This window comes from Scyliorhinus canicula, chromosome 18, assembly GCF_902713615.1.
Source record: "Scyliorhinus canicula chromosome 18, sScyCan1.1, whole genome shotgun sequence".
Classification (NCBI taxonomy): domain Eukaryota; kingdom Metazoa; phylum Chordata; class Chondrichthyes; order Carcharhiniformes; family Scyliorhinidae; genus Scyliorhinus; species Scyliorhinus canicula.
In genome coordinates this window covers 53,083,943-53,102,657 of record NC_052163.1, presented here as the reverse complement: position 1 = coordinate 53,102,657, position 18,715 = coordinate 53,083,943, and the positions used below count along the sequence as shown (strand labels likewise).

At 42.7% G+C, this 18,715-nt stretch overlaps 1 protein-coding gene across 4 annotated transcripts in view; it reads right to left on the bottom strand.

Moving 5' to 3' along the window:
• The window catches only part of myocd (myocardin), a 448,440-nt gene that overhangs the window by 124,723 nt on the left and 305,002 nt on the right, over positions 1 to 18,715 (bottom strand). The window contains exon 1 of one of the 4 annotated variants that reach the window (XM_038776978.1): positions 3,311 to 3,619. The exons of the other annotated variants lie outside the window; for them this stretch is intronic. Within the exon in view, the coding sequence (XP_038632906.1) occupies positions 3,311 to 3,365 (55 nt within the window). The 5' untranslated portion in view covers positions 3,366 to 3,619. Of the gene's footprint in view, positions 1 to 3,310; positions 3,620 to 18,715 lie in introns of those variants that run through there. 4 annotated transcript variants of the gene reach the window in all.

Here is an 18,715-nt window from a genome sequence, read left to right as displayed (position 1 = left end):
GCAGGTTTAATAGTGGCATTCGGGAGAGCATTAGATGATTACTTGAATATAAACAATGTGCAGAGGCACAGGAAAATGGCAGGGGAATAGCACAAAGTCAAGGTGCCCGTTTGGAGAGCCGATGTAGTCACAACGGGCCAAATGGCCTCCTTCTGCATCGTAACAATTCTGAGAATAGAGTGACTAAAATACAGAATGATCTGACAAATTTAAGCACAGAAGGGAGTTAACAAAATAAGTATCAACCCCAATTAATCTGTAACTTGGATGAATTCAAGTTTTGTTTACTGTGTGTGTTGCGAGGGAATGGCCCCTAGTATTCGAGACTGATTCAAACTAATTTATATTGGGAAGTTCATGATCAGCTGCGCGTTAATGCAGCAAAGCTTAGATCAAAGCCATATACAAACAGTTTGATGTTAGTGTTGTAGATGTCAACATATTAGCATCTGTGTTGGCTTGTAAGGATAATGATAATGTGAAGTTACAGTGGAACTGTTTTGGGACAGCAATCACACTATCATGTTCTGATATTACACTGGTAACATTGTAGCAATGATAAATTCCAGATGGGAGATTATACTTGAAGCTAATGTTGCAATTAAGCAGAATGATGTTTTCAGAGAAAACTGGATTTTTAAAAAAAGCTTTCTGTGAAAACAGAATAAATGATCTGGCCAGTTTCAGAAGCAGCAAAACTGTTCAAGCTAAGCTCACATTCTAAGTAACAAATGCACTCTGCAAAGTGATTATATTGTCAAATTAAAAGTAAATTCTAATCACTGTACTTTAGTTCAAAAATTGTATTCTTTCAACCATGCCATAAATATAAAAGCTATAGATTGAACTTGGCATGAGGCAACACACAATTTCAAATTGGAAGTGTTTTAAAGATTATAACCTCATAATTTAAACGCATGGATCAATGACTGTTAATTGTCTCGGGTCAGAATGATTTCAAATCAATTCTCATAATGCAAACAATGGCTAGCGAACAAAGGGAATTCTGAGATGTGTGACCTTAAGTCCAACTTTGTTGATCAAAATGAAAGGTGTACTTTTCTCTTGTTCAATGTATTTTTAAGAAGTTACCTGCAGGTACATATACTGCAGGAACCTGAAAAAAATAGCCATTGAATTGCATAAATTAATCAATAACCCAATTAGCCCTTAGCTATCATGGCGTGTTTCAGTGCTATTTATTTAAATAGGATCAATTGATCATATTACCAATAAGTGTTATGAGAGGGGCAAATATTCAAAGAAAGTCTTGCCCTGAGACACAATAAAGGAGGCAATGATTGGTTGGTTTTCTGATAGACTCTACCGCCCAGTGACTGAAGGGAATGAGCACCAACTCCTGTTGTAAAGACAGAATCGGAGAAGCTGACAACCCAACATTTAATTCACTGATGCAGAGCAATGTAGCGCAGATCACAGAAATAGGCTGTGAAAGACAAGTCAGTTGCACAGCAAGATAAGTTAGCATTTGGAAGGGTGACTTTTCTGTTCCAGGGATCAGAAGTCTTTAATCTAACCTGCTGCATAGGTATTTTAAACTGGAATATTTTGTTGCGCTATTCCACTGGTCACTCGTAACTCACGTTGCTGCGTGCACTGTGTTTTTATTAAGTAATGCACATTTTCTTTTCAGGAACAACTTTACAAAGTAAGCGTTTGTGCAAAACACATGTTTAATAGAAATTTATTTTCTAATAAACTCCAATTTGGTAACTGTTTTCTGGCTCACTTGCATCCACTGCGCAGTAACGTACAGTCCATTTCCATTATCTACATGCCTTGTTCATTATGTTCCCATTGCAGTGTTGATATTCAAAATTTTAAAGTATTTTCCTTTAAAAAAAACACCAAAAAAGATCAAAACTGCACTTTTTAGACAAATGCTGAAGCATTCTTCCTGAAATCAGAATCATGAATGAAATATGCAATGTCAAATTCAATTATAATCTGTTTCAGAAAGATGGCAGTGTTGTCACAAAGTTGAAGAGTTACACTGTTATAATTCTAATACACACAGAACTTATACATCAAACAAATACTGGTTAAAACACAACAAACAAACGCTCTTTAAAATTAATTATATATCTGCATAAACTAATCATTTCTGAATATAATATTCTATCAAAATTTTTGCTTGTGACTTCAGACAAAGCAAAATACACGAAAGGCTATAATTTAGTTAGTTGAATAGGTCCTGGTTCTCAAATCTCCACTGGCTAAAATTACATGAATTTAATTGATCTGTTCTCAGGACAATTCAAGCATATTTTGAAATGCATAATTCTCACGTTTATAACCACTTAATTTATAACAAGAGTACGCATTTACCTCCAATACAATGTTGGTTTATATGATATTTTAATCAGAAGCGCTTTCATTGGGCTTCACATCCACTTGTGTGCTAACAACTGCCAATAAAGAGGTAAAACCTTGAAATGCTGGTGCCATCAGATGGATTAATCTTCAACAAATAATGATGAAAGGCCAATCAAAAGCAAAGATACAATGAGATGTCTTTCCAACAATGGTAAATTGGCTGTCAAGGACATAATGGCAGTGGTATTGGTTTTATTCTGTTCTACTCCTGCACTGTCAACAGGCACATTTGAAGAGCCTCTTCTGTGAGCTGAAAACCTCTTGGAAGTTTTGGGTTTAAAATTAGCCTCACTCAAACAAACAGCAATCATTACTAAACAAATACACTGAAGAAGGTCAGAAAGAGGTTAATTCTGTATTTAAACCCCGGAAAATACATACATGATTGATTTTCATTTCCCCCACCCCAGATAGCTTTGAACAGTAAAGTAAATTCGCACTTTTGTGGAAAAGGTGGAATACCAAATACCTCTCACAAGGCCCTAATGGCCACCTATCTGTTGCAATTTGGAAATATCCACACCACATCAGCATCTAATATTACCAGAGACAGTCGATTGGTATCAACAAGTTACATTTTTCTAATTCCCTACAGGTCGGATGTGGCTATTGCTGTGAATGCTGTCCTGCAAAATCCAAGAAACGGAATTAAAGCTGAAACCAATAACAGGCGCACGAGAAGAGCGAAGAGAAAGGTGAGAGAATGCAAAAATAGCGTTTGCTGTAAGGGAACGGATCCAACATTGACCCTCATTGAGAACCAAAATGTGTTTGATAGAGTGCAGTTGCTCCATAAAACTAATAGATCACGTCTTCAGTTAACCTATTTCGAATAGTGACCTGAAAACCAGGGTTGGAAATGATATTTGTCCACTTTTAAGATTATACCAAAAGTACTTGTAAGTTGCCTTACCTGATCTGAACTTGCTTCGGATCAGCAGTGAGTGTTCTGAACCCAAAAGTGTCATGTTGATAGTTAAGACACAACAGACAATTCCAGTAAAATCGGCCAAGACCAGTAGAAGCTTTCCTCAATTTTTCAAACCATAAATTGGTTCCGACAGAGGGGAGAGAAAAAAAACAGCAACTGGCACTGCAAGTGAGAAATAAGAATTCGTCCACAAAGTGTTTCTCGTCTCACTCTCTTACACGCAGTCGCTGCTTCACTGTTTAGTTTCTGTGCTCTTACAGCAGGGGTAGCTGTGTGCAGCGAGAAACTTGTTCACGGCTTTTTGGTCCCATCCATCCACCTCCCCCCACCCGCCCCCCGACTAGCGAGACAGCAACTGGTTACACTGTACTGGGGAGGGCTAATTAACGCGTGGCTAGTCCGGACCCTCCTACTACAACGGAGGCTGTTAACTCTCATCACCACCGCCGCGATCCTGGCTCCTTCGCAAGCCTGTGCCCGGGACGAGCAGTTAGCTGGTTGATATCTGATCCTGGAAAGTGGCCGTGACAGCTCGTCAAGCCGGAGAGGATGGGGAGGCCGGAGACTTGTGTATATGTCAGTGTGTGTGCGCTCCGGACAGCCTCGTCCTTGTTGATCTCCAAGGCTGAGTTGCACAGTTGGAAAGAGTTCAAGAGGCAGGCAAACTTTGTTGTCCATCCCCACCCCACCCCCACACGGGGAGTCTGGAGTTTGCCCTAAACTTTGTGGCTAGCTCGCAACTGCTGGCGAATGAGTAATGCAAATAGGAAGTGACTTGGATGTTGGGCATTGTAATAACTGCGATGGGTTCGAGTGCTCGGATCAAGAGCTATGGATAAAAAAGGGCTTTCATAATGTGCCACGTTGGGTCTTTAAAATTAATGTATCCCCGAAAAGTAACGTGTTCCCCTCGCTCCTTGTAAATTCCGACCAAAGCAGCTTCGTACTCAAACTGAGTTTCCCCAGGAACTGATACGACCCTAATCACATTCACTCTTGCTGTGTTTTCTGCCGCCTCCTTCCGATGCAATTTAGCCCAACAACATCTTCACCACGAAACAAAAAAACACTCAGAACTCAAATTCATTTTTCTTTGTTGTTTTTTTTGGGGGGTGGGTGCAGTAATGAATTAAATCATTAAATAAGGAGGTGCTGGCTCAGTTGAAACGCGAGGTGGCGTTCTGTTTGGACAGTTGCTTTCGTCCCAGCCACCGGCTCCAGCTCCCTGAAGGCTGGCGCCTTGTGTGGATCACCAGCAGCTGCCAATGTGTCAAAGTGCGAGACACACACACAGGGGCGGTGGCGGAACCAGCCCCGGGTGTCAGACCCCATTCAGCTAAACATTCCCTCACACACCAAATAGCGCCCCCTTCCACCCCGACCCAGCACAAAGTGGGGGGGGGGGGGGGGGGGGGGGGCGCATTACAGAGGGGGATTGGGAGTCCTTACAGAAAACCACAACATTGTCCCGGTTGAGATTAAATACTCGCGTTTACACACATTCATGAACACGTGTGGCGCAGCTACACAGAAAGTTATGCCCCAAACCCCCAATTTAACACTGAGATAACTGAAGGGTTAATTGACCTACTCGTCTTGATTACAGATCGGATTTTTTTATTTCGTACCGGCTGAAGCCGGGGTCAGGGGAAGGTGAAAGTCAGATTCACCGGCAGGAGCCGGGTTCTGCTGTGCTCCGGGGTGGTTTCCACCCTAATTTGCGCCCAGACTTGCGGCGCAGGCAGTGTCTTGGCTGGAAACCAGACTGTGAAATGACAGCGCGCCGTCCACGCTCCTGGGCAGGGCTGCAAACTCGGAGGGGACCTGGCCTCAGTGTACCCGCCAGCCCCGCACTGCAATGTCATGCCTCTCCCAATGAAGCAGCCTTTGGCTTCACCTCAGTGTAAAACGCGCGATGTCATTGAGGTGTGAAAAGTCGATGAACTGATGATGGGTGGGGGTTGGTTGACGTTGTAGCGGTCCCTGAGAGATCGACCGAAATTACCCTGCAGGTGGATTGGCTATGCTAAAAAAGAACGCTTCACTGGCTGGGCTAGCATTTGTTGCCTATCCCTAATTGCCCTTGAACTGAGTGGCTTGTAGTGGGCAGTTAAGAGGCAACCACATCGCTGTGTGGGTTGAGTCACACGTAGGGCAGACTGGGTTAGGACATTAGTGAGTCAGGTGGATTTTTAGGACAATGGTTTCATGATCATAGAATCCTTACAGTGCAGATGGAGGCCATTCGGCCCATCAAATCTTCACTAGCCCTTGGAAAGAGCGCCCTACTTAAGCATATGCCTCCACCCTATCCCCGTAACCCAGAAACCCCACCTAACCTTTTGGACACTGAGGGCAATTTAGCATGGCCAATCCCCCTAACCTGCACATCTTTGGACTGTGGGGTGGAAACCGGAACACCCGGAGGAAACCCAAGCATATATCGGGAGAATATGCAAAGTCCACACAGTCACCCAAGGCTGGAATTGAACCCGGCTCGCTGGCGTTGTGAAGAAACAATGTTAACCACTGTGTCACTGTACCATCATCATTCGACCTTTAATTCCAGATTTTTATTGAATTCAAATTTCACCATCTGCCATGGTAGGATTCTAACCTGGATCCCCAGAGCATTACCATGGGTGTCTGGCTTACTAGTCCAGTGACAATTGCACTATGCCACCATCTCCCCAAATTGACTGATCGTGCTAAATTCAACCGCAGAAATTTAACTAATTCCAATTTCAAAATCCACAGCCCTTTCGACCACACCATTGACCCCATCCCAGGGACAAAATGTAACTCCATTCTCTCAACTCAGACTGAGCAATGAAAAAAGATGTACACCGCCCCCCCCCCCCCCCCCCCCCCCCACCCCCACACACACACTCATACACCCTGTCAATAAATCTCTCCTGACTGGATTTCCAGGACAAATCCTTAATGATTGTCTCGGACTCTACAGGAATGTGGTGGGAAATTTGGGGAAATAAATAATTTGAGCGTTTAGAAAAGTGTGCATTTTTAATTTTCTTCCAATATTTCCTTTATTCAAATGTGATTGGGGGACGAGCGTGGTTGGGGTGGGAAGCTGCTTGTTTTCACAACCGATAGTCACCCAATTTGCTCATTTATCAGATTTACTGGCTTTTCAAACAGCTTGGAGGAGGAGCTGGTCTCATCAGGTATCCATCAGTGGGCGCGGTGGAGGCAGGGTGGTTGGAGGTAGGAGGAGACATGATTAAAAATTCAGAAACATGTCCAAACACAGTTGGTGACCTTGGAATGAATGGGCATCGGGCTGGCAGAATGCTAAGAGGTAAGCATTCAATGGGGATATGTTCATGCCATTGTAACGGGATGAGGGAGGTCAAAAGAATCTTCTTGGAATGTACTGTCTGCCTCAAATTAAGGTTGTGATGTTAACCCTGTTGCTGACCAATGATGAATTACCCTTTTTAATCTCCATTTTTGTTCTGACACGGCAGACGAAAAAGAACAAATAATCACAATTCATTTTAAAAATAGACATCAGTTTGTATTGATAAAGTTTTGATTCCCTAGAGGCCATAACTTTTAAAATAAATTTAAACTTCCATTGACTGGCTGAAAAGATCACATGACAAATTTCCAAGTTTCAAGTCTCTTACTGAAACACAAAATAAAGGTAACATTGACTAAATATTATTTTAGCAGACAACTTAGACTCAAAGTGACAGAAAAAAATCCCCATTTAACATTTAATGAAAATGAAAATCTCTCTCAATGGTTGTACTTTAATACTCTATCTCTTAAATAGTCATTTGATTCTCCAAAAACCAGACCAATGTTAATTTTAGCGCATTTTTCCTTATTCAGATAAAGATTTCTAGGGATAGATTTTCTGGTCTCGCCCGCCACGGGAATCGTCACAGGCTGAATGGAAAATTTGGCATACCATTTAAAGGGCCATTGTTGTCGGGCGGGAAATTCCGGACTTGGGGCACCACCCCCAATCTCTGAACTGATTTTGATGTTGTGGGTTACAATGATGATCCCTCCCTCTAGTCAAAGCTAAACAAATCCTCCATCTTCATTTAAACCCGCAAGACCTTTATCTGAATGTGAGGTCACAGTTATATTTTGCATGGTGAACAGTAGAGGTTTATTGCCTCTATCTCTCTGCTCTCTTGTTTTCTCCTCAGATTCTTGTAGATGACCCTGTCTCTGAGGTGCAGTGATATTTTAGGAAAACTAGTCCAATCCTACAATGTCTGCTTATGGGCTCTTCCTTTCTCAAAGTCTATCACCATAACAATGTAAATCACATGGGTTTCATATCAAGGTAGAAATGCTAACTAGCAGCACGGTGGCGCAGTGGGTTAGCCCTGTTACCTCACGGCGCCGAGGTCCCAGGTTCGATCCCGGCTCTGGGTCACTGTCCGTGTGGAGTTTGCACATTCTCCCCGTGTTTGCGTGGGTTTCGCCCCACAACCCAAAGATGTGCAAAGGTAGGTGGATTGAACACATTAAATTGCCCCTTAATTGGAAAAAAAAATGAATTGGGTACTCTAAATTTAAAAAAAAGAAATGCTAACTACCTATCCTCCAAACCCCAGAACTTCATTCCATCTTGAAATTAAATAGACAGTCTAAAGTGTAACCATTCATAAAACATGGCCTTCATAATATGTCCTTGGGAATTGGAGACTAACAGTCTATCCGCCATCAGCACAACCACTGTGGCCATTGTTTAGAAGTGAGAATATCTTGCACCTTCTTCGCAGTAAGACAACCTGCCCCCTCCACCCACCCTAACCTTTAACAACCAAACCACACAAGCTTGTTGTCAGCAGAATTCAGACCCCTTCATCCCTTTATTTTACCCTAAATTATGGACACAGTCCTTAAACATAACAATCTTATAAATCCTTGTATTTGTAACAATGTAAAGACTCTGTGAGTGGTTTTGTCAATTAAGTAACAATGCCGTCCTACTCAGCTCTTGATACCTCAGGGAGTAGATACTACACAGTAGTAAAACGCTACACACTAGTAAGCTACATAGACTCGACAAGTCCAAGTTTGATTTCAACTAGGTTTAACTAAATTTAGCAGTGGGGGAGTGACAGTTGAACTCTGCATTTAGATGGGAGCAGTTTCTCATTCCGCATTGTTATCCAATCTTGAAGTGGACCCCATAAAAGCAGGTTAGCCTTTACTATGTTGGCCTTTCTCTCACAAATAAATAGCATGCCAACATTCAGTGTCTAGACTCAAGAATAAACAATCGTCACTTGTTTCAAATATGCAAGTGTCACTGCTGTCTATAGAACTCTACCCCAAGCAGGAATTACTGGCTTCAGGAGGAGGAAGGGGAGAAAGTTGGTGAGAAAATTGGATGGAGAAAAACAAGCTTGTTATAATATATTTTTAAAGGAACACATTGAGTATTTAAGGAACGGGGTCCTGATAAAAACACAAATGAAAGCTTGTAATATGGAATTAATGTCAATGTGAGGTAAAGCACACTAGACAGTCAATTTTGATGCCAACATAGATTAAGTCAGTTGTAAAATATTCTCTCCCAACTTGTATGTATTAGCCTCTTTAAGTCCTGAAAATGCATATAACCTAAGACGTAGTGTAGTTTCATACTCTTCTGGCCAGCGTGAAACTGTTCTATTTCATATACCATCCATCCATCTTATGATCCTTGAGTGAGTGGACCTTCCTAATCTACAGCCGGTAAGCTATGATCACTAGGAACTGCTTTGAGGCTCATCACCTCACAGAGGCTCCTTATCGTAGATGCGATTCTGATCACCTCACACTAGGCTCAATTTACAGGCAGTTATGAAAGACCAGTATCTAAACCACTATGTTGCCCAAGTCAAGGACTCACGTTTTATTTTTAAGAAGAACACATGTAAAGATCGATTTCATGTGAAAATAAAGTGAGTGACGTTTGACAATTTCTGGATGTTTGGTGCTCCTTGTTGGAATACTGCAGATACTTTTAAATCACCAATTATTCTGCTGGCTAGCACAGTTACTTAAGAGTACACCTCTACTTAGGGGCCTCACGGTAGCATGGTGGGTAGCATCAATGCTTCACAGCTCCAGGGTCCCAGGTTTGATTCCCGGCTGGGTCACTGTCTGTGTGGAGTCTGCATGTCCTCCCCGTGTGTGCGTGGGTTTCCTCCGGGTGCTCCGGTTTCCTCCCACAATCCAAAGATGTGCGGGTTAGGTGGATTGGCCATGCTAAATTGCCCGTAGTGTAAGGTTAATGGGGGGGATTGTTGGGTTACGGGTATACGGGTTACGTGGGTTTAAGTAGGGTGATCATTGCTCGGCACAACATCGAGGGCCGAAGGGCCTGTTCTGTGCTGTACTGTTCTATGTTCTATGTACATAAGTAAAACCCATCGCTAAAATCGCTGTACCACATTTCTCCATTAGCAATTGTTGTGCTTTCAGTTGAAACACCTAAATTCAGATGGTAAAACTTTTAAGGATGACCTGTGTAATAGAAGCCCTCAGACTTCCAATCACACACAATAGGCACAGAAGGACAAGAGCCAAGGAAGAGCTGAATCTGAGCCAGAGGAGACAGTTAATGTGTGACAGCAGCTGCTGCCAGTGTGGGACGACAGTTACCACATGTTTGGCAGCAGGAATGCAAGTAATGCTCCAATATCTATAGGGTTGCCTGTGTTTTACAGCAGGAATGGATACCAGGGAGAAGACAGTAAAATAAGCGACATTTTAAAACATGATCTATTCATTCGAAAATGAACAAAATGCTATGTATTCTCAGAATGTAAATATCCCCCTGAACAGGAAACTACATACAACATGCACAAACCTGTTCATTATGTTTGCTTTGTCACAACAAATAATTATGCCCAGATCACGAGAAATTATCTTCTCATTCATATTACAGGGTGACATGGATATTACATGGTGACATGGCAAACTTTAATGATTATTCTGTATTCCAGTACAAAAATAAATACCCCAGGACAGTCACCCGTGACTTGTCGTGTTGATTTATAATTTTACTGGGAGAGGGAGGTGGCTTCGGTGTATGTTATTGTGTTTTCATGGGAAAGAAAGTTAACTCTGCAATTTGAAAGATATGTTCAAATTTGTGTTATTGAAACTTGAAGCAAATGGAAGGGGAAGGGATGGAATTTATTTTAGCGCCCGTTAACATTGAGGAGCAGGTCAGCCATGATCTCATCATGGTAGAAGAGGTTGAAGCGCTGAATGGTCTACTCCTGTTCTTATGGGATTGGATATTTTCATATTTTTTGGCAAAGCTACCATTGTGCGGCTGAAGGTTGGATGTAACGTAAGTACACAATAAAATATTATCTCCACTACAACAATTTGAAATGAATATGCGTACCAGTAAGTTACCTGTGATGTTGCCCGTGCACCTCAGAAACTCGATCTGCAGAGCCTGTGCCTGTCTTCACATTGTGATAATTAACAACGGAGAACTAAATGTCGACGAAGCAATTTGGAATGTTAAATGGTGACAGAAAAAAGTGTGATCAAAAATTGTGATAATTGGAAATACAGGTAGGAAGTGTGTTTGCTAGCCAAGAATTATAATGAATATTACGATTTGTTTTTTTTTAAAGCAGATGGTGCAATGGGCTAGGGGACTGTCCTCTTACCTCTGACAACTGGATCTACATCCAATCCAAGATGTAGGAGGAAATTCCCAGCTCTCTCCCTTAGGTGGAAGAGTTTGATATGGAATCACCTTGGCAATCTTAACTATGCATTAAAAAAAAAACTAACTTGGGACTAACTGATATTAAGTTGTCAATCTTGATCAAACATGCAACAAAGATATCTGGGTTGGACAACTGAAAAACTCATCTGGTGCAATAGATGATGCTCTTCTGAGGATGAGATTCAAAATATGTTTTGTGGTCTCGAGCAACATTTGAAGCAAGTGGTAGCTGGTATGCAATGAGGCTGCATTGGCTCAAGCTTGGCATTGGTCCTTGAGTGGCTCTGAGGTACTGAGAGGACCTCCAAAGGCGAGGCTTACGTCCTCTTTATGCCACTATGCTGCTATTGATAGCCGGCTCCACTTCAGCCAACAACAAATTCATTCTGTTGTTGGTGGGGAAGCAGAACATTACCAGAACATAGTATTCATCATCTACTCCTCAATGGCAGTAAAAGTCAATGCCTGTTGCCAGTAGTGCAACAGCACTTATGTCGTGTGTAGCCTTTGCTTAAAAGGTCAGAAGGTCTGGTGGGCAGAAGGGAAAGCGAAAGTGACAAGCTTTACGCAAACTGCATATCTATCTCGGATGGGTTCAACAGCACCTGCCCTATAGCCCCAGCTTGTCACAGAATATATTCCACTTGAAGCAATTTAGCAACATGAGGGAACATCAGAATTTGTGGGTGTAGAGCAAGCTTATTACCTTAAAGCTGCACATTGCTCCTTGTCTAATAGATGAGAGTTAATATGCATTGCGAAAAGTCTTTCCTGGATTGTCAGCCATAACATAATGATTTCTAATGGTAGATTATTTTTCTAAATATATATTCAGCTGGTATAATTAAAATGATTTGATCCCGATAGAGTGACATACATTATTCTGTTATAACAAATATTTCAAAGTAGATAATATTAATTCTATTTAAAGTTTTTCAGCTTCCAACAACTTTGGAATGGTGTAGTACAAAAAATGTAAATGACAGAGCCAGTCCTATGTTATATAATTATCTATGGCATTACATATTCATCTTTTTTGTCCATTCTGAAAGAACGTTAATTAGAAACAGACACATACAGACACACTTACACTACATTTGCAAGGAAAGGCCAGCTGTAGACGGAGATTTTTAAAATCTGTGCCAAATAAGCACATTGGGTTAGGTAATCCATACTAATGAAATCCTCTGTGGATCTGAATTAAATAAAGTGTCAAACTACCTTCTTAATTTAATTTGAATTTAATCCAAATTAAACAACTTTGAGCTATCCTACATCATTTAATTCAGGTCAGATTAAATTTAAGCAGTCTCGAATCAAGATTAATAATGAATTAAGTGGATTCCCCCTATGTGTTGTGTAAATATCCAGTAAGCAAACCATATATTGTGTGCAACTAGTGCTTCAACGCTGTTATAAATTTTTGGCCAGATAAATATGTTGGCCGTGATTCACCGTCCCGCCAGCCCCATTTTCCAGTACGGCGCCCCCCCGCCGGCAATGAGTTTTCCCATTGTGGCCGCTCCCACACCGTCAGGAAACCCACGGGCATGGGTGCACTGTCGGCGGAGAACCCCGCTGCCCATCTTTTTGCTTACTTCCTTTTCGTGCGCTGGGATTTGGATTAAAGGGAACATCAGTATGAACCATAGACTTTGCACTGTTGCTTAAAGAAAAACTGTTTTCAGTATTTAACATCCTGTGTAATGTTTCAAGCACAATTGCGCACTAAGTCTTAATTTCCAACAACTTCTATAGCGCATATGACGAATGAGTTAATGTATTGCTGCTCTGATGCTGGTGGATTTTTTTTTACTAACTGAGTTTGGTCCTTTCGCACTATTTTCAATTCATATCTTTCACAAATGTCTGTGTTTTTAGAAGTCGGCCCTCGGCTGATTCACCAACCTTGTGTGAATGCAGCAAAGGAGACAAACTTTGTTCCACCCAACTCGTGAGCTAAGCCTGCCACTCCACTCATTCCCTGTAATACATTAATGATAAGATTGGTTTCCAGCCCTTATTTCTTTCTCTGCCACTGATGCCGAGGTCAAAATTAATCCACATTCATACGCGCAGTCTTCTACTCCTAATTCTTTACCAGGGCTGCGCAGCTGTCAAACAGTTCAAGAAGCTCACTCCACTTTATGATCTACAGGGATGGTTTATGGTCCCCTGCTTTGACTGGAAGAAGAATACAAACTGGGTAGTTTCTGCTGTAATTGAAGTGGTAGGAGTGATCATACAATATGAACGCAGCCATGTAGGAAGCTTTTAACATTTTTTTTTAACCCACACCCAGTATTCCGCCCCCCCCCCCACATCTATACTCATTGAAAACAAATGATTTATTCCACCCATCCAGGGTGTGCTTGGGGTGTAAAAACACTGAAAAAAATAAATACCCAGGTGCCAATGTACACAGCACAGTTGCTCTCTTGACTGAATGTTGGCCGCTTGTGACAGGTCGTTTACAAACTCTGGAGGGAGTTTAAACATTTCACATCTTTGCCGCATAATTTATGGGGAGGGGCTTTGCGGTTTAAGTTCTTTCAAACTGGCCCCAGGGACATGCTGGCAACAGATTTGGCATGGGGCCCAGTTTAAATGAATTACTGCACACCTACATCTTTTAATCTGCCTCGATAGGGGATGGTGCAAGAGAAAATGAAACTCAGATCCAGAAGGAAGCCTCTCAAAAAAAAGATATGTATTGGCACTGCCCTCTGGAGGTAACACAGCTGGCAGCAATTGTGTGTTTCAGAGCATTACCACACACGGAGCATATGTATTGGGGTGTGCTCTTAATTAAAAGCAGCATACTGATATGTGCAGGGAAGCATTTGTTTTATTTAATAAGGGTTTGACATACCAGATGCATTTAGTCAACAGGTAAAGACATAGTATTAGGAATAATTTAAAAGCAAGGTTTAGCTCAATATGCAAAGCGCTACCACAGAGTCATGATGCAAATGTGTTCCTGTAATTCATTATTCCAAATTGTCAGCCATGGTTCTATTCATAGCATTCTTGTTGCTGGGTCAAAATGTTTTGGGTTCAAGTCTCACTCCAGAAGCTTGAGCACAAAATCGAGGCTGATGCTTCAGTGAGTACTGAGGAAGTGCTGCACTGTGAGATGTGCCATCATTTGGATAACATATTAAACAAGGCTTTGTCTGCCCTCTCAGGTAGGCGCAGGAGACCCCATGGAACTGTTTGAAGAAGATCGGGCGAGTTATCTCGCTAAACACACCAATATTTCTCAGAAAATCACTGAAAAGAATAATCTGGTCATTGTTCCATTGCTGTTTGTCGGATCTTGCTCTGTGCATATTAGCTTGAGCATTTGCTACATTACAACAATGGGTACTCACCTCAAAAGTATCCTGGGGTCACAAGATGTGCTAAATAAATGCAGTCTTTCTTTTTACATCATGAGGTTGCAGGAGGGTTTCTTGAATAAAATTATATTTTAATTGCTTAATTATAGGGGAAATTCAACGCTCCTTCAGGGAGTCATATCAGGATAGAATTAAAGCATCGATACTGGCTGCCTATTCTCTGCTGAGCTTATCCAGTTTTGGACCTGGCTTTCGAATTGATAGCTAAAATTTCAAAGCGTGTATTAGTTCTTCATTGTCATTAGAAAATTAGGTCATTGTACAAGAGACTGTCCGTTTTGTTGCTCAAGGTCCACACCAGGAGTGGATATCAGGAAGTTTCACACTGGTGGATGGAAATCTGGGGCAGGGGAATGCACAATTTCCAATTTGCACAATGAGCCAACTTGAACTTGACATTTCCTCTCTCGTATTTTTATCTTTTATTTGAAGTGTCCCAAAAGCAATCAATAGTTTATCTCCTATTCCACAAGTGGCGGTCAGTGACTGCCTATTAAGGACGTGGCAAGCCCATCCAATTAATTTGTCATCTGATTTTCTCGTGTGCTCTTCGGTAACATCTAGGTATTGGACTTCATTACTCCCTTATTACAGGCATAAACCAGATGCAGTGGACGTCAATTTTTGGAACTGAGCATCATGCACTCCAACAACACACAGATACGTATCATCCAAAATTGGGCCTAGTTTAATTTATGGACGGCTGAAATGGCCACCTAAAACAGGCATTTGGCTCCTTTTACCTGCTAATGAGGGGCCATCTACCTGTTTGAGGACACCGCAGGGAAATGGGAATTTGTATATTTTGCTGAATCTTTGCTTTAAATTGTTTCTAAACATGTTTTTACGTGTTCACTAAATGCATCTGGAATGTGATACCCTTATTAATAAAGGACAAGCATGTGGCTTAGAAACCAAGAAAAAGTTTTTCTTTTAATTGATGTGTAAGTACGAGGAGCATGTGTGCCCCTCCCAACTTCACAGTCCTCCAAACACATTGTGTCAACTGCAATGGCGCCTTCCTGTCCAGGCTCCACTACCCAGGCCGCCGTTGGTGAGGAAGGTGCCCTGAAATTGTTTGCTTGGATGGGCTGAAGGTGAAGGCGTCAGGGTGGTAGCAGCTCACCATAATCATTGTAGAGCCCTGAGGACCATCTTATCATGCTCTTCAGAGCTCTATCTCCACCTGGAGGCTCAGAGATCCCAGAGCCAATTTGGCATGAGAAAAACAAAAGATGTAAACCATATCCAGACGCAAAATACCATCCGGTGTTTTCTGCAGATCAGATGGGTGAAATAAAAGCTCACAAAATGGTGAAATGCCAGAACAAACCTGCAATTCCCCAGACCGATGACTCAACGTGTAAGCTTATGGTGCCAACGAGATTTTGACTGTTAATTCAGAAAGTGCATCATTTGGGAGGACGTACTGAAGCAGACAGTGGAAGGGTATTCAGTGAACAGGCACAGTTGAAATAAAATCACTAAAACAGTTGAAGTGATAATGTTCTTGTGGGCACAAACCTCCAGCTGCAGAGGGCTGTCTTTCGTGTCAGCTGGAATCTGGAGAGCAATTCAGTGGACACAAGTTAAAGTCCACTGAACGGCGCGTTTAAAGGGATGTTTTTTTGGCGGCTAGTGCATCGAGAAACACTCTGCTCTCCAATGGCACTTTACCTTTTTTTTGGCCTCGGAGTGTCTCCCCTCAGAGACTCCCCGCAGATTGGGGATCCATTTTGTCTGGTAGCCCCGATGTTCCCCCTCCCCCTTTAACTTTGACTCCCATCTCCCCACAACCTGGGGGAGGTGCCCGGGAACCCCTCTCACTCCCCCTTCGACATGGCAAGGCCCCACCCCCCCAGGACTCACCTCTGGTTGTGCCAACCTGGCACCTGAGTACCCTGGCACAGCCAGCCCTGTTCTCTCCTGGGGATCTCCAATGGCCTGGGTTGGGAGACTCCGCAGGTGCCGTTTCGTCTGGCCCACATTTGTGTGGGACATGGTTAAATGGCACCCTGGTGAGATCTCTATTTGGTGACTGTGTGGAGTTTGCACGTTGTCCCTGTGTCTGCATAGAATTCTTCCGGATGTGCTCCGGTTTCCTTCCACAGTCCAAAAACGTGTAGGTTAGGTGGATTGGCCATGCTAAATTGCCCCTTAGTGTCTAAAGATGTGCAGGTTAGGTGGGGTTATGGCGTTAGGATGGGGGACTTGACCTAGGTAGGGTGCTCTTTCAGAGGTTTGGTGCAGATTTAATGGAACAAGGAGGCTTCCTTCTACTCTGTAGAGATTCCATAGATTCTATCATCATTTTGGGGATATGGTAATATGTTACAGACCAATAATCCAGAAAACTTGACAAATGATCTGGAGAAATAATTCAAATCCCACTGTGGCAGTTGGGGAATTTAAATTCAGTGAATTAACCAAATCTGGAATAAAAGCTGGTGACTATAAAACTAATGGATCATCAAAGAAACATTGTCTGGTTCATGAAATTCTTTGGGGAAGGAAATCTATCCTTAGCTGGTCTGGCCTATATATGACACAACACACAGCTAGATGATTGGCCATGGTCTAATTGAATGGCAGTGGATCAGGCTTAATGGGCTGAATGCTCTTATGCTCCTAATAAGGTGCACTCCTTCTGATATCTGTCTTCTAGATGCCTTTGAGCAGAATTCAAACTAGTAGACGGTTCGGGGTCGCCTCATTTGTTTGTGATGATTACACCCTCTCTGGTCTCTGATTTTCACTCTGTTTCTCAATCGCACCAAAGTTATGGGGCAGGATTCTCCGTCCCACCGCACCCATTTTCTGGTGCGGCGCACCCCCGCCAGCAGCAGGATCCTCCGTCCCGGCAGATGGCCAATGGGGGTTTCCCATTGTGGGCACCTCCATGCTGCTGGGAAATCCGCGGACGTGAGTGTGCTGTTGGCAAAGCGGAGGATCCTGCTGACGGAGAAGCCAGCCGGTTATGTTTCACCTTTCTGTGCCCAGTTCCATCTGGCCAATGTAAGGTCTTGGCTGTGGTGATTTCTCCAAATCTCAATTGATCTCTGATCAAAATCCCTGTTCTCCCATCTGAAGAACTGATAATGCTCTTGTTCTGTAATGATTATAGTCGTGTTTCATCATGTTTACTTGGGTAAGTTTCTTCTCTATCTCATACTTTCACTAAGTCTGCATCTTTGACCTGTGGTGTCGATGTGTGTGGAAGGATAGTAAGAAGTCTTACAACACCAGGTTAAAGTCCAACAGGTTTGTTTCAAACACGAGCTTTCGGAGCACTGCTCCTTCCTCAGGAGCAGTGCTCCGAAAGCTCGTGTTTGAAACAAACCTGTTGGACTTTAACCTGGTGTTGTAAGACTTCTACTGTGCTCACCCCAGTCCAACGCCAGCATCTCCACATTGTGGAAGGATAGAAATGTGTCTGCAACCTTTTCCCCCATGAGTAACTCACATGGACCCAATTCATTTTGCAAGGGTGAGGATCACACAAAAAAATCATTGTCCTTTTTCAGTAACACCTTTACAGTTTGGACATCTCCCTCTGCTTCTCCACTAGACCATGGAAACCTCATGAACTTGAGTGAACAAATCCAAGTTTTCTGCAAATGCTTAAAATTCTATACTCCCGAATTGCAAACCGTCATCTAGTATCACAATGACAGGGAGACAACGACCGCAAAAAATTATTTCAATGACGTTATCACTGCATCTGATATGTGGCCATGCAACTCTTTCATTTCAATTCATCTTGAGTAGTAATCTAAGACCATCATGAATATTCTTCTTCTCTGCTCAAATAAAGCCATTCCTGGGCATTCCCATGGCCTTGGAGAAAAATAAGATAATGTCAGCAGTTCTTTTGATTCCTGTTTGTCAGCTGAACATAGAACATAGAACAGTACAGCACAGAACAGGCCCTTTGGCCCTCGATGTTGTGCCGAGCAATGATCACCCTACTCAAACCCACGTATCCACCCTATACCCGTAACCAACAACCCCCCCCCCCCCTAACCTTACTTTTAAGGACACTACGGGCAATTTAGCATGGCCAATCCACCTAACCCGCACATCTTTGGACTGTGGGAGGAAACCGGAGCGCCCGGAGGAAACCCACGCACACACGGGGAGGACGTGCAGACTCCGCACAGACAGTGACCCAGCCGGGAACCGAACCTGGGACCCTGGAGCTGTGAAGCATTTATGCTAACCACCATGCTACCGTGCTGCCCCTGTATCACATAACAT